The 14,167-nt window shown below is 35.8% G+C and overlaps 1 protein-coding gene across 1 annotated transcript in view; it reads left to right on the plus strand.

Moving 5' to 3' along the window:
* The window catches only part of NDUFS4 (NADH:ubiquinone oxidoreductase subunit S4), a 60,092-nt gene extending 46,260 nt beyond the window's left edge, over positions 1 to 13,832 (plus strand). The window contains exons 3-5 of the mRNA XM_084629626.1: positions 5,670 to 5,842; positions 10,251 to 10,324; positions 13,618 to 13,832. Coding sequence (XP_084485752.1) covers positions 5,670 to 5,842; positions 10,251 to 10,324; positions 13,618 to 13,721 — 351 coding nt within the window. The 3' untranslated portion in view covers positions 13,722 to 13,832. The remainder of the gene's footprint in view (positions 1 to 5,669; positions 5,843 to 10,250; positions 10,325 to 13,617) is intronic.
* The last annotated feature ends 335 nt before the right edge of the window (positions 13,833 to 14,167 follow it).

Here is a 14,167-nt window from a genome sequence, read left to right on the forward strand (position 1 = left end):
TGGAATGTTTTTAGAATGGTAATCAAACATGCCACTGTTTGCCATTTTATTGCTTTCTCTCAGGACAAAACAACCACAAGTGATATTGACCAAATGGTCCAGGCAAATGCATGTTAGTTTTGGAATGACTTTGCATGCCAGGCTTTTTTTTTTCTGGTGAGACAGAAAACAGAGTTACTGTTAGATTGGCATATGCATTGAAACAGGAGGGGAAAGGGCTGCTCAAAAGGGGTGGGTGTTTGCAAGATTCACTCTGACCAGGTAACTCTGCTCAGAGACCACTTCTGGATGATGACTGCTTCTTTTGCATGTGCTCTGTTAGGGTACATCTACACTGCAATTAAAAACCTATGGCTTGCCTATGCCAGCTGACTTGGGCTTGCGGGGCTCAGGCTGATGGGGTGTTTAATTGCAGTGTAGACATGTGGCCTCGGATTGGATCCCAGGCTGTATGACCCTGCAAGGTGGGAGGGTCCCAGAGCACAGACTGCAGCCAGAGACCGAATGTCAGCGCCACAATTAAACAGCCCCTGAGCTCAAGGTCTGAGAGCCCGAGTCTGCTGGCATGGGCCAGCCGCAGGTGTCTAATTTCAGTGAAGACATGCTCTTAGTGAAATAAAAGATATTGCAAGAGGTACTTCTATCAAAAACAGATTAGAGCCCGATTGACAACTCCCCCATCTGTCACAGACATGCTCTCTAGAATATGTCTTTTGTAGATTCATCGCCCTTCTTTCTTTACTTGAATATTTTTCACTTTCAGCAAAAAAATAATTTTTAATGTAAACATGAAATAAGAGACTAATGAAGGTATAGACTTTAATTTTTCTGCTATTATATTGAATTTTTCCTTTAAAAAATAATAATGAAGTCATCCTGCTGTGAATATTTAGATGGAGGAACACATTATAGGTAACACATGTTGTCCACAGAATTATTATAGTAATGCAAAAATATTCTCCGTACCTTAAAGAGAATGCTGTGTTCCATGCAATATGGAATTTCCGAAGGGCAAATATGCTCACCCCGCCTTATGTCTATATCTATTGGATAAATGTTTTCTGCCCATATTCACCTCATTCTACTCCATCTTTCTACTTGTGCTTCACATTGATTTATTTTCTTACATTTGTTTCAAAAGGACATAATGAATTGCAGAAATGTACTTGTTCTCCTCACCTTTATTAAAACCCAAACAATTTAAGCACAGCGAATTAAAAACTCTTATTTACAGCAGCTAAATAATATATGGGATTAAGATTTGCCCAGTGGCCTGGTTTTGAGTGTTAAATCATAACTGTGCTTTGATTTAAAGTTCGAAAATGTATTACAATGGAAACTATGATTTTATAGCAAAACTTGATATTTATTACTGACCTGTCAAAACATATAGGGGTTGGGGGAAGAACAAACACTCTTAAACTCTTGTAAAGTGCAGAAAATGTGTATTTATTCCTGTTTTATAACAAGTGTAAACTGTGGAGGTTAAGTAGGTGGGGAAACCGGAAGTAATTACTAAGGCCAGTGGCATTTCTGTGGTTTAATACAGGCAGAAGCTAATTATTCAGTTTTTATTTAAGTGAAATGATGCCAAAAAAGAGGGTCCTGCAGAGCAGCTGCACTCCTTCAGTATTACCCTAATTTACCACAGACAACTGTCACAAACAGAACTTTTAAACTTGATATATAGCCACGAAAGTAAGGAGTCTTTTGTTTGCAGTGCATGCAGAAGAACTCCTTTATACAAATCAACCGGCAGATGACGGACAATGATGGAAAATTTGATTCTTTGAAGTCATAATGGTCATTGAAATGTGTGAAATTCTGGTATTGAAAAGAGAGCAGCTAGCAAGACTCTAAATCCTGGGTGGCTGCTGGAAGCTTACTGGGAGGTTTTTCTGCATTTTGACATCAACTTCCCATTGCTTGTTCCCTGCTTCCTTTATTTAAAAAAAGGGGGAAAAGTTAAACAGTAGATATTTGATAGCAGCATTTCACACAATTTTTTCATGTGTGTATGAGTTTTCATAGTGGAGAGATGAAACTTGTGCACACCTGATTCATATGAGCAAAAATGTTAACTTTCATAAATATTAATATGTAAAAAAAATTTTTTTTTTTTTGCTCTCCTCTCTTGCCTTATTAGTTTCTTTTTTTCCAGACTCTTACCTTTTGGATTTTGCTATAATAGTGGGGTACTTTAGCAGCCCCCTCAAATGAAGTTGGTTACCTTCATGTTGAATTCTGCTTTCATTGACCTTAAGTCTGTGAACCAGTTTTTTCCTCTTTGGATTCTGTAGCTCATCAGTAGGAAATGATACAAATGTTCAACAGCCTGGATTTTCAGTACTACAAATCTTTCTAAATAGTATCAATTAAAAAGAAATGTCTCTTTGATTTGATAGACATTAAGGCTTTTTTAAGGGGGGGTTAAAAATAGACATTACCAAAGTTTTATGATCTGTTGCAACATGCTATCAAAATGATAAACCTTTTTTTTAAAGTTATTTTCTTATTTAAAAAAAAATAAAGAAAATATTGTATATTCATCATGCAGTACAATGTCCTAATTTGTTTTTTGTATGGTAATATAATTAACATCAACTAAAATCTGATCCAGTTTTGCCATCCTACTTAATTTTAAGCATTTAATCTCAAATTTCTCAATTTTTTTTACTTTTAATATTTGATACCGTTATCATTTTATTGTTTAAAAAAACCCTAACACTAAGTGTACTAATACAAAAGCAAAAATTTGTTTGAAGCACAATATTAAAAAGATTGGGAGCAAATTGAAAATAGCTGTCAAAAACATCTTTGTTTTGGAGAGTTTGTTCACAGGTAATTTCAATGAGAACTTGAACTCAGAACAAAGCACTGAAGACACAGAGAAAGTTCAACTTAGTGCAGCATAGTTCTTTTCAAGTATTATATTGTTTTAATGGAATCTTGGAGCGCGAGCTTTAGCCCATTGAAATGTCTCTTAAAGGACAGGTTCTTCTGTCACTAGCTGGAACTGTGTGGATGAAATGATCACAATAGAGTGTTGTAATGCATTTTAAAAAGTGTGAGAAATCAGTTAGTCTAGACTAAGAGTACGCCTACAGGGAATAGGAATTTTAGAGCTTCTGTGCTCTTTAGGTGTCAAGTATGTGATAGATGCCAAGCCTTTTTATTCCATATCTTTGGCAACAGCTCAGCTATGCTACAGTACCTTACATGTCTACTGCAAGCAAAAACAGTGATTCTATGTCAAGACAACTTGGGCTTCAAAATCCAGAAACTCATTGTCCTAACAATTGTCTGTTCAACTGCCAATTTTAAACTGGGGAAGATATCAATAAACAATTGCTAGATTCCCAGAAGGCATGGAAACTTTAGCTATAATGAATCAAAAGTATTGAGAGCTAGCAACATCATATAGCTATTTTAATGTCTTAAAACAAGCAGTTTTTATTTGCACTTTGAAAAGATCTTCATAGGGTGAATGGCATGCTGCTAGTAAAATTAATTTTATTAGTTGAAGCCAATCAAGTGCCCCAAAACTGTGACTTTTTAATTTTTTTTTCAAATAAACTAGACTGGACATTTATTAAAGAAATTTACAAATACAATAAAAACTGTGTTCTGAGGGCAACATAGTGCAATTTAAAAATCATATTCAACCTGCACCAGTTTTAAAATTATTACATTATATGCAATATTTCTGTGTTCTTTTTGGTGTGGAGTTTAGGGCTCTGGGGGGAGTTTACCTCCACCAAAAGAGAGAATTTAAAAAGTAGCCTTAAATTTATTTTAATCTCATTTAATATAACACCTTTTTATCCTGAAGGATCCAAAAGCACTTGAAAACTTGATAAGCCATAAATATGGTAGATACAAGAACTGTTTAACCATCGAAATCCAGACATCTTTGTGAATCACTGTAGATTAAAAAATTAGTTGCACCTAATTTGTGAATGTCAAAATAAATCACACTTGTGAAAATGGAAATATTAATGAAATTAAAGGTGCTTTTCACTGTACAGTTTTTGTAACTATCTTTGCACACGGTAGGATCAATATTACTTCATCAACTAGTGTTCAGTTTCTCTGTTGCCCATGCATACTTGCCCCATGTATAATTTGTGTGTGTGTATAAAAAACATATTTCATATCTATAAACAGACAAGCCATAACAGTAAAGCCACACCTAATGTTTACTGCAAATGAAAAAGTATTGGGTTGGTTAAGCACAAAATTTGTTGCCAAATCAAATACAAAATTCATAGCATTTCTTTTTATATTGTAGTTTGAGATTTTAGCAGAATTAGAAATGCCAGTCTGTTAGAGTATGTTCGGTGTACGTGCTGCAATATTTAAGTAATTGTTAGTGGTGTTTTTTTCATATCATGGCCAGACTGGTATTCAAAATAAACATTGCGTGGGCTTAAGGAAAACCATTATGATTAAGTTGTTAAAATATTTTGACAGTTTGCTTTAGGTATAGTCTGAGCTCAAATTTTACAAGTTGGAAACTTCCTGTGTTTTTCTTTCTTTCTGTTTTAGTTATAAATGCAGGACAAAGATTTCACTCTCACTCCCTGGTTTAGTTCTGACAGACTTACCTTTTCAAGTTTATTTTGTGAAGTGAAACAAAAAATGAAATTCCTCATTTCTAGGGATGATCTGGTGACAGCATCAAAAGCTTTTAAGTTTTGCCACAGAACAAAATCCTATGAAGTTAGTAGCTGAAGACTTAAACCAAGAATGACTTGTTTGCCTGCTCAATTCAAGTCTTGTCACCACTGGCAAGATTAGTTCAATATGCCCGAAGTTCAGCGGCACATTTCTGGACCTTCACCACATGAGCATTTGTTCCTGGAGAGAGACAAGGAGAGTCCAAGAAGCTCCCATTGGCATTAAACTTAAAAGTATCTGAAGTCATGAGTTGTTAGCTGGCTTCTTTCAGCAGCTTTGGATGAAGAATTTGATGATCCACTTTACTCTGTTCAGCAGGTGTCACTGTGCTAGGATGAATTGATGTGCTAGTTATATTTAATTGCTGTTTAGTTTTTGTAAGTGTTAATTTAATTAATATCCAGAAAAATTACTCACCGGTGTCTCTCTCATGAATAGATTCCTTGATTATTATTTTTTTATCTGTTATTTTTGTTATCTATTAAAACTTTGTGTGTGTGTCTTCATGGTCTTTATCTAGTGCTTTACTGTTGAGTACAGTTACATTTGCTTACAAGACAATAGCTTAATTAGCTACAGCATTCTCCTACTAACCTCTTCCACTAAAACTTGTAAACAGTTTTGCTTTTTAGATTATAAATTCCTGCAGACTTTTCCCCCTTATAAACAGAAAATATCATCTCAGAACATCAATACAACAAACACTGCATGAAGCTTAATTAGAAATGTCCCAATCAAAAATGTCAGACAGAATATATCTTTAAGTGAAATGAGTCATAATATCAGAAACTCATCAAACAGACCTCGCTGTTTGAGGAAAGATGAATTTACAGGGTATACCTTCTTGGGTTGTTTTATTATAAAAAGTTAAAGGAACACTACTTCTAAAATAAAGAAAAAATGTGTGGGAGTAGTGAGCATTGACACTTATATTAGCTTCTTTCATAGAGTAGTTTTAAACAAGATGAATTTTTTTTCTCATTCTGTAGGATATCACGCCTTTAACTGGCGTTCCAGAGGAGCACATAAAAACCAGAAAAGTTCAGATTTTTGTTCCAGCACGTAATGCCATGCAGGCCGGTGTCAACAACACAAAAAAATGGAAACTAGAATTTGATACCAGAGAGCGCTGGGAAAATCCTTTAATGGGCTGGGCATCTACGTGAGTCTGATTTTGAAATCATTTTTCCGCTCATATCTGCGCAGATTTTACTTTGAAATGCCCTTTGTATATGTAAATCCATGTGTATTTAACATTAATTATTATAAATGGTTGATGGGTCATGATGATCATGATGAAATTTTAAACATAACAGTACACATGCTGTTTTCTCTGTTAACATAAATAGGTTTAGAAACAAATTTAGATTGCATTGTTCCAGGCTAGAAGAGGCTGGAAAAAAATCTTCAATTTCCTTCTCCACCTAATTTAAGAGTATGACCCCAAAATCAAGGATTATGCTTGCATATGCAATATAGTAGCGAGTTGCAGCCTCACTATAGTTGAGGGTCATTAATTACATCTAGTCCTAAATCCCTCTGAATGGTCCATTTCAATTAGCCAAAACTTCAAATAAATGTATCTAGTTCATGAACAATCTTTAAAAATATTTCTCCATAAGTATTTAATCACTTTACCCACTTTTCAAAATTATGATATATTGCTGGGTTTGGTATGATTTAAGGTGTTCCGTTGACTTGATCAAATGAAATAAAAATTGCAACAGTGATAAGTATACAGTATCATTTGCTAAACAGTCTTGTCCCTGTTTTGATCCTGCAGAATTTTTATAGCATTTCATAGGCACTTTAATTAGTGGTATCAAATTTCATAAATTATGAGAATTTGGCACACTTCTCCTAACATCATTGTAAATTGCCACTGAAATATCATTTGCGACATATTCTGAAAAGTTAGCACTACACATTGTCAGCAAAAATTTGTTTCAATATCTTACCCATTCCAGAATTTTTTTTGAAACATTGAAAAGAGCGCAGTCCACATTAGTTTCCCCTAGCAATTATTTTACATTACATTAGAGCTTAGTACCAAAGCGACTGAAACCAAACCCTTAATTACCTTTGTCCTATGTGTTTTAAAAAAAAAACCTTAAAGTTGAAATAGTATAGATTATGTTTATTGCTTTAGCTCTTTAATATTCTAAATTCAATCACAAAATATATGCATAATTTTAAAAATAGTCTGTTTTAAAATGTGCAAAGAGTTCTGTGGCACCTTATAGACTAACAGACGTATTGGAGCATAAGCTTTCGTGGATGAATACCCATTTAGTCGGATGCATGTATTTCTATTTGAAAATTAACACTGTGCTCAGGTCTGTTTGCTATGTTCCATTTCCTGTACAATAGCTGATACGACCAACACCTATATCAGCTCCCTAATGCCCAGTGTAGCAGGAAAAATATTGAATTCAGAAGTGAGCTCTTAGCTGGTAGAAGGAGATAATGATTGCTAAGCAGCATATTTTAATAAAACGATTTTGAAATTTTAAGCCTATGAATGTAGTCTGTTAATGATTTGCCATCTTAAACAGCTCCCCTCAGACTCCATGCTTTTCACCTGTTGATCTTTAATAGCCTTAAAACCAGTTTTTAGGGGCATCAGGCTCTAATAATAATGTAATAAAATATGATTAGGCTGATTACTGTATATAACCACTGAACTGTCATCAAATGGTAAATCATAACCAAAATGTTTTTAAACAAGTAGTTCAGAAGAGAGAGGCTGTGTATCACCATTTTCCCTGTCTGTCCATCCCTTTACTCTCCCCCACACCAACCAAGTACTTAACAGTTAAAGTATGTTCTTTATTTCTATCTATATTTGTAAACATCTAATGATACTGTAGCAGTATCCAGTAACCCCTGCTTTAGTTAAGGTTGAGTTTGAACTTCTATCCTAATCCCTTACTTTTCAGCTTTTCTCAAATTCTTTTTCTGGGTGAAATTTTGCCTAATTTCAGCCAAAAAGGCAACTTTTAAATTTACAAAATAATCCTCCAGAAAAATTAGTGTTGTTACCAAGGGCTTGTCTACACGTGATAGTTATTCCGGAATAAGGTGGGGTGTGAATTCAAAGTGGAATAGTGATTTCAGAATAACTGTCTGAATAACTCCAGATGTGGACTCTTATTCTGGAATAAGACTGCCTTTTTCTACTTTACCTTAGTTCAATTTCAAAGATTGAGCTAATTTTAAAAAAGACAGTTTTATTTTGGAATAAGTGTCCCCACATAGAATTATGTAGAAATAGTTATTCAGGAGTAGCTGTTCTGTGTACATAAGCCGTAAGTAGGCCAAAGGAAATTTATCCAATTTTTTTGTCTTGAACATTGGATTGAGTGTAAACACAACTGGGTCAAAGGTTTTATAAATTAGCTCATACCTATTAATGTTTGTATTGAACTCTGATAACTGAAGATGCAATGCTACTAGATAGTTACTTCCAACTAGCTGTTCAAAGCAAGATATAGCTAAGATTTTATTTTCTTCAGCATATCTCTTGCAAATTGGCTATCAGTACAAATATTCTTCATTGAACATCCAAAATCTGTGGTTCCCATCTTTTCATACCGGAATCCTCCATGATATATTGGTGATGGCCGCCATGCCATGCCCTGCCCTGGAATAGTTGCCGTGGAGGAGATAGAGGACAGTTGTGTTTCCATTTGAGGTGACTTCTTGTATGCAAATAACTGAGAGTGCTCATATACAATAGTAATAGACGATTTAGAAATGTGTATTAGTAAAAATCTTGCTTCTGAGATCTCTGTTAACAATATCATGCCCTCTCATTTAATCTCTAACATCTGCTCTCTGACCTTCAGCATTCTAATTATGGTAATAGCCAACTTACAGAAAGAGGGAACAGCAGTTGTACCTTTATATAGGATGAACAACTTCTTCAGGATACTCCCTGGTGAACATAGAGATCAATAGGCAATCTGCTTTATATGTCCTCCATCCCCATGGTATCTGGATGCTGGAAAATTGTCACTGTATTTGGTACTGAACAAACTTGAGTGTTTTGTAACCCAGACAGGATTTTACTCCTCTCTGTCTGCTACTTCATAATAAAGGGTGGAATCTTTGTCACAGAAGACTATAGCGAAGATCAAAGGTACATCACTTGGTCCCTTAATATACCTAGTGGTCATGCCTAGGACTAGTTTCCAGTTTTTAATTCTCTTCATTGCCTTTCTATGAGAAATCCTTATCTTGGTGGCTGATTCATAGCCTGTTCCCCCTCTTCACTTTCCTCTTTGAGGAGTAAGGTGTTGGCTCACTGGTGGATCCCATCTGCACATCAGTTTGCCCATTGGATAAGATTACATGTTTCGTCTCTTCTGCACTGGAGCTAGTTTTTTTTTTTGTTTGTTTTTTTTTCATTCAGGGGCTTTCTTCTTTATGGAGATTGTCGTGTCCTTTGTACTGCTTTTCCTCTTCATCCGTCATTGTGACTTCCTAGGATAAACAGCCAAGAGGAAACACCTATTGCAGTTCTTGCCATTCAGCCTCTGGCTTTCTCAGTGATCCACCTCCCACTTTCTTGAGCACTTGCTGTCTCAGAAAGACAGGACGCCATACTAGGTTTTGTGCTCCAGTAGTGTTCCCCCAAATTTCTTCCTAGAATTGCTGTTAAATTTGCAGGTTAATCGATTACCATATAACTTTAATCCTGTGTCTTTAGTGCTCTAGGTGGAGTTTTTATAGCTGCTAAGTGGATCCATAGTTTTTACTATGGTTGGACCCATTTATTTCAAAAACCATTTTGCAACTTTCAGAAATGAGACTAAGACAACTGATCTACAAGTAACAGTTAGCTTATGTGGTTGGGCTTCTGAACTCTACTCGTTTTTAGCTCTTAGGGCTTCTGGGCTTGTTTTATTAGAGTAGAGATGGCTTCTGTTGCATTTAAATGCTGCTCTGGAAACTCTTGTGAATGTGGAGGTCATCACAAACATAACTCTGTCAATTTTCAGCCTGTTCTAGATGCGAGGTTTGCTCAGGTATTCTCTAAGTGTTCCTGGTCTACTTGCTTTGAAGTCCTGCTTTCCCTTCTGCAAGAATGTAGATTCACAAAGCAAATAGGGTAAAGACAGGCTTCTTGTCTCCTTCCATTGTTCAGTATTTACATCTTTCACCTTTTCAGTCCCTCAAAATTTGTCTTCCTTTTTCAACCAGTTTAGCATTAAAAGGTTGTCATAGACAATAGACCACTGGTTGCTTATATCATTGGCATATGCTTAAGAACTTACATAGTTACAATTTTAAAATATCAGTTTCTGAAATAAAATGAATGTTTGAAATACAAAGAAAAATCTTCCCATGGGAAAATCTTTTAATATTGAAATTAAATCCTAATTTAAAAGTAAAAGGACTCTAGGTGGCTCTAATTTATTTGGGGATGATACATTTTCTTTAAGTATACATTTTTAAAGAGACCGTAAGGTGGCATTACGTTAGACCGTGAGGTGCAAATGTTGTTATACAAAACGCTTAGTGTTACACTTCAAATTTATATTAATATTTTGTCTGTCTTCTTACAGTGCTGATCCTTTGTCCAACATGGTTCTAGCTTTCTCTACAAAAGAAGATGCCATTGCCTTTGCTGAAAAAAATGGTATGTATTTGAGAATTCTAGGTTATTGCAGTATTTGTGTTTGAGTCTATTTTGTTTAGATAATCTTTACTTTACCATTTGAGAAGAAAAGTTACATTTAATAAAGTAAGCAATAGTGTCTTGAAACTAACATCTTTTAAGTACCTGTTTTAATTTTGATAATTGCATATTAAAATTCCCTCTTTAATTATGTAGTTACCTCATAGTCAGTAACAGCTCTGAAAACTTTTAGTTGTTGTATATGCCTACTTATGAATTTGGGAGATAGGATTTGATAGCATGTGATCAGGGATCTATTCTTGACTCTGTTGTATCTGACCTTGTGTGAGTCACTTAACCTCTCCCTCAGTCTCCCCATCATTGAGATGTTTATTTCACTGTGGTATTGAGAGGCTCAGTTCATGTTACGTGCAAGGCAATTAATGTGTTTTCTAGAAGGCACTAGAAATGCAAGTATATTAGGTAGTAGTCATTTTTAATTTTGATCTGGCAGTCTAATAGACTACTCATATGCATTAAGATAAGCACTTGCTTAAGTCTCTGAAGGATTTGGGCCTTAATCGTCTAACAGACCATTAGAAGTATCACATATACTGTAAGCAGTGTACAGTGTGTTAAATAACTTTTCAGACATTTTTCTAACAATGTCCTTTGCGAGTGGAATTTGCAACTGCACAAGGAATTTGCTCCATTACTCCAGCTTCCCCACACAGCTCTGCCAATGAACTTCATCTTGGCCTACAAACGATTACTTTTTTCAGTCCTAGGCACCTCATGAGCAGGGAGTGCCTGTCAGATCAAATTGTGCCAAATTATGTGGTATTTATGATGTGTGCACACATGCAGGGAACTAGGAGAAGCCTTTCAAAGAGATTTCACTTAATTCCTGTCACTACAGGTCATAACTTGCATCTCCAGAGGTGAAAGACTAGGGTATTAAACCACAACGTTGCCTAATCGCTCCCTGTTCAATGTATTTCTGAATTTAGAGTGGTCACAGCTGAATTAAAAATAAACTGAATTAATTACCCCCAAAAAAATCTTCCTGTTTCCATTGGGATACACAAATTACTATTTCAGAAAAAGTTTAAGAATGCAGTAGTATTCACTCAGTCATCACAGCACCTTCATCTTCCTCAAGGGCTTGATCCTGCACATTTCATGTGCAATGCTGCATGTATAAAGTCCTAGATGAAAGGTGATGAGCAAAGCAGGAAATCGGGAGAACCCAGAGCGGCCTTAATGATAGCACTTCTGTTCCACTGACAGATTTTCAGCTTAGTAGGTGCAAGACCTAAGAGGGGAACACATACTTATTCATCTCATTAGCATGAAAGTCAGGCTTAAACCCATCTCCTTGGACATGCCTAGTCTCCACTCACCTCCTGTCCTTTTAATCTGCAGACTTGAGTATGATGCCTGACATTTACTACTGCTCAGTGTGGAGGACTGTGCCTGCCAGTTTACCTTATTTGTGCCTCAGTGGCAGTGGTGCTGGTTCAGCCTTTAGCAGCATGTAGGGGATTGCCGGATCAAGTCACAAAGCCTTGTCTAAACACAGAAGCTGCACCAGTTTAACTAGGGGTGTGATTTTAAAAAAAAAAAAAAAAAAAACAGTTTAGTTAAAACAGTACAAACCTCTGTGTAAACATATCTATTTAATACCAGTTCAGTTTGCAATAGTACACTTCCCGATGCCAGTAAAATCAATATAAGCTAGGGTTAAATCAATGTAAAGTGTCTACACAGATGTTTGTACTGGCTTAAGTGATTTGATTTTAATCTCACACCTTTACTTAAACTGGTGCAATTTTATGTGTAGCCTTTAATCTGTCTTCAGACCGTATGTAGTTGAGGATCTTAAAACAGGCAGACCTGGAAACTTAAGTTACTATTCTTTGTGGAAGTTGCCATACAAACTGTAAGAGGTGAATTAATTAAAATAATTATCAGCAGGAGAAGAAAAAAAAACGTTTGTAGTGATGCTCAAGATGGCCCATTTAGACAGTTGACAAGAAGGTGTGAGGATACTTAACATAGGGAAATAGATTCAATATGTTTAATGGTCATTACACATATTGGTATTCTCACACCTTCTTGTCAACTGTCTAAATGGGCCATCTTGAGTATCACTACGAAAGTTTTTTTTTTTTTTCCTCCTGCTGATAATAGCTCATCTTAATTAATTCGCCTATTACAGTTTGTATGGCAACTTCCACCTTCTCTGTATGTGTATATATATATCTTCTTACTGTACATTCCATTCTGTGCATCCAATGAAGTGGGCTGTAGCCCAAGAAAGCTTATGCTCTAATAAATTTGTTAACCTCTCTAAGGTGCTACAAGTACTCCTGTTCTTTTTAAAAATGGAAGTATTTCAACTGTTTAATGACTGGGTGAAATCATGTTGGAAAAAGGGAGCCCAAACTTCATAATACCAAGTGTTGTATGGGCAACTTTCCAGATACCTGGAGGCTGTACCTAATTTGCATATTGATTTACATAAACAGTATTGTTCCCATATCCACTTTTCTGACCTTTTTAGCATTTCCCTTGCAGAACTAATCATATTACTTGTCTTTTAATGTTTTTAATTCCATTCTCTCTTAGCCCCATTTTATACACTCTTTATGTATACTTTTCTTTTTATTCCTTTCTACCTAGCTTTGATTACTTCTTCTTCTTTTTTATGGCCTGTTTTCTCCCTCTTTCTCCTTCGCCTTGCAAGGTCTCCCTTCTCTTCAGATTCTCTCCTGCTCCCTTTTCCCTAGGTCTCCTTTATCTTTCCTCACATCACCCAGTCTCTCCTTCCCCTCCTTAACGTCTCATTTCCCCTCTTGCTGAATTTCCCCCAGCCTTCCTCAAAGGGTACATGCATTCCCAGAGTCTTGGTGTCTCAGTCTAACATAAAATATAGAGATGTGGACCCATAAGATTATGGGACTATATACCTCAGTCAGTGCTTCCTCTTGTGCTTTCCCACTGATCACTGATAACTTTTGAAATAATGCCCCAGGAAGGAGCAGTGAAAGTTGAAGTATGCAATAGCTGAGATCTGACAAACCTGAGAACAGGCATAGGTCACATTTAGGGCTTCTCTGTTACAGCATCATTCTGTACTGCTGATTACAAAAGAAGAAACTAATAAGTATATACATATTATATATCAGAGGTGTTTATATTTCTTTTCTGTTAAATATTTAAAGTTTTTTAATTTATATTTCTTTGGTCATTTGCTCCGTATTATATGCTGTGTGTGTCTTGTTTAGAATTCTCTGCATGTTTTTCCCCAGGCTGGAGCTATGATGTTCAAGAGAGGAGGATTCCAAAGCCTAAATCCAAGTCTTATGGTGAAAACTTTTCTTGGAACAAAAGAACAAGGGTGTCCACGAAATAGGTTGGCATTGGCTATCTCTGTCTCACTGTGAATAAAGTCAGCTGTGCTGTATTTATAGTCCACGTATAATACATCTCTTAATCTCCTAATAAATTTGACCTTTAAACTACAGATGCATCTTGTGGTGTCTATTTAAAATGTTTTTGATGTCTCCAATTGAACCTGTTACAGCCTTCCCTATATAGAGAGGAGATTTGGGGTGTTCATACCTCTAGGAAATTGCTGTACTTGGAATCTATTAAAAGGAATGTTTGAAATCAGCTGCAACAGTAAGGATTGTGGCTTGCCTTTCATAGTAATTTTGTAGTTCAATAAGTTGTGTAAAATCACCACCCTTTTATGTAGATGTTCTGTTAACAGGAACTCCTCTGTTTTTGTTGTCATTATGTACAGGAAAAATTCATCAGTCTGACAGCATGGTATGGCATGCAAAAGTCCAGTATCTG

Source organism: Lepidochelys olivacea (genome assembly GCF_965140295.1).
Source record: "Lepidochelys olivacea isolate rLepOli2 genome assembly, chromosome: 5".
NCBI lineage: Eukaryota > Metazoa > Chordata > Testudines > Cheloniidae > Lepidochelys > Lepidochelys olivacea.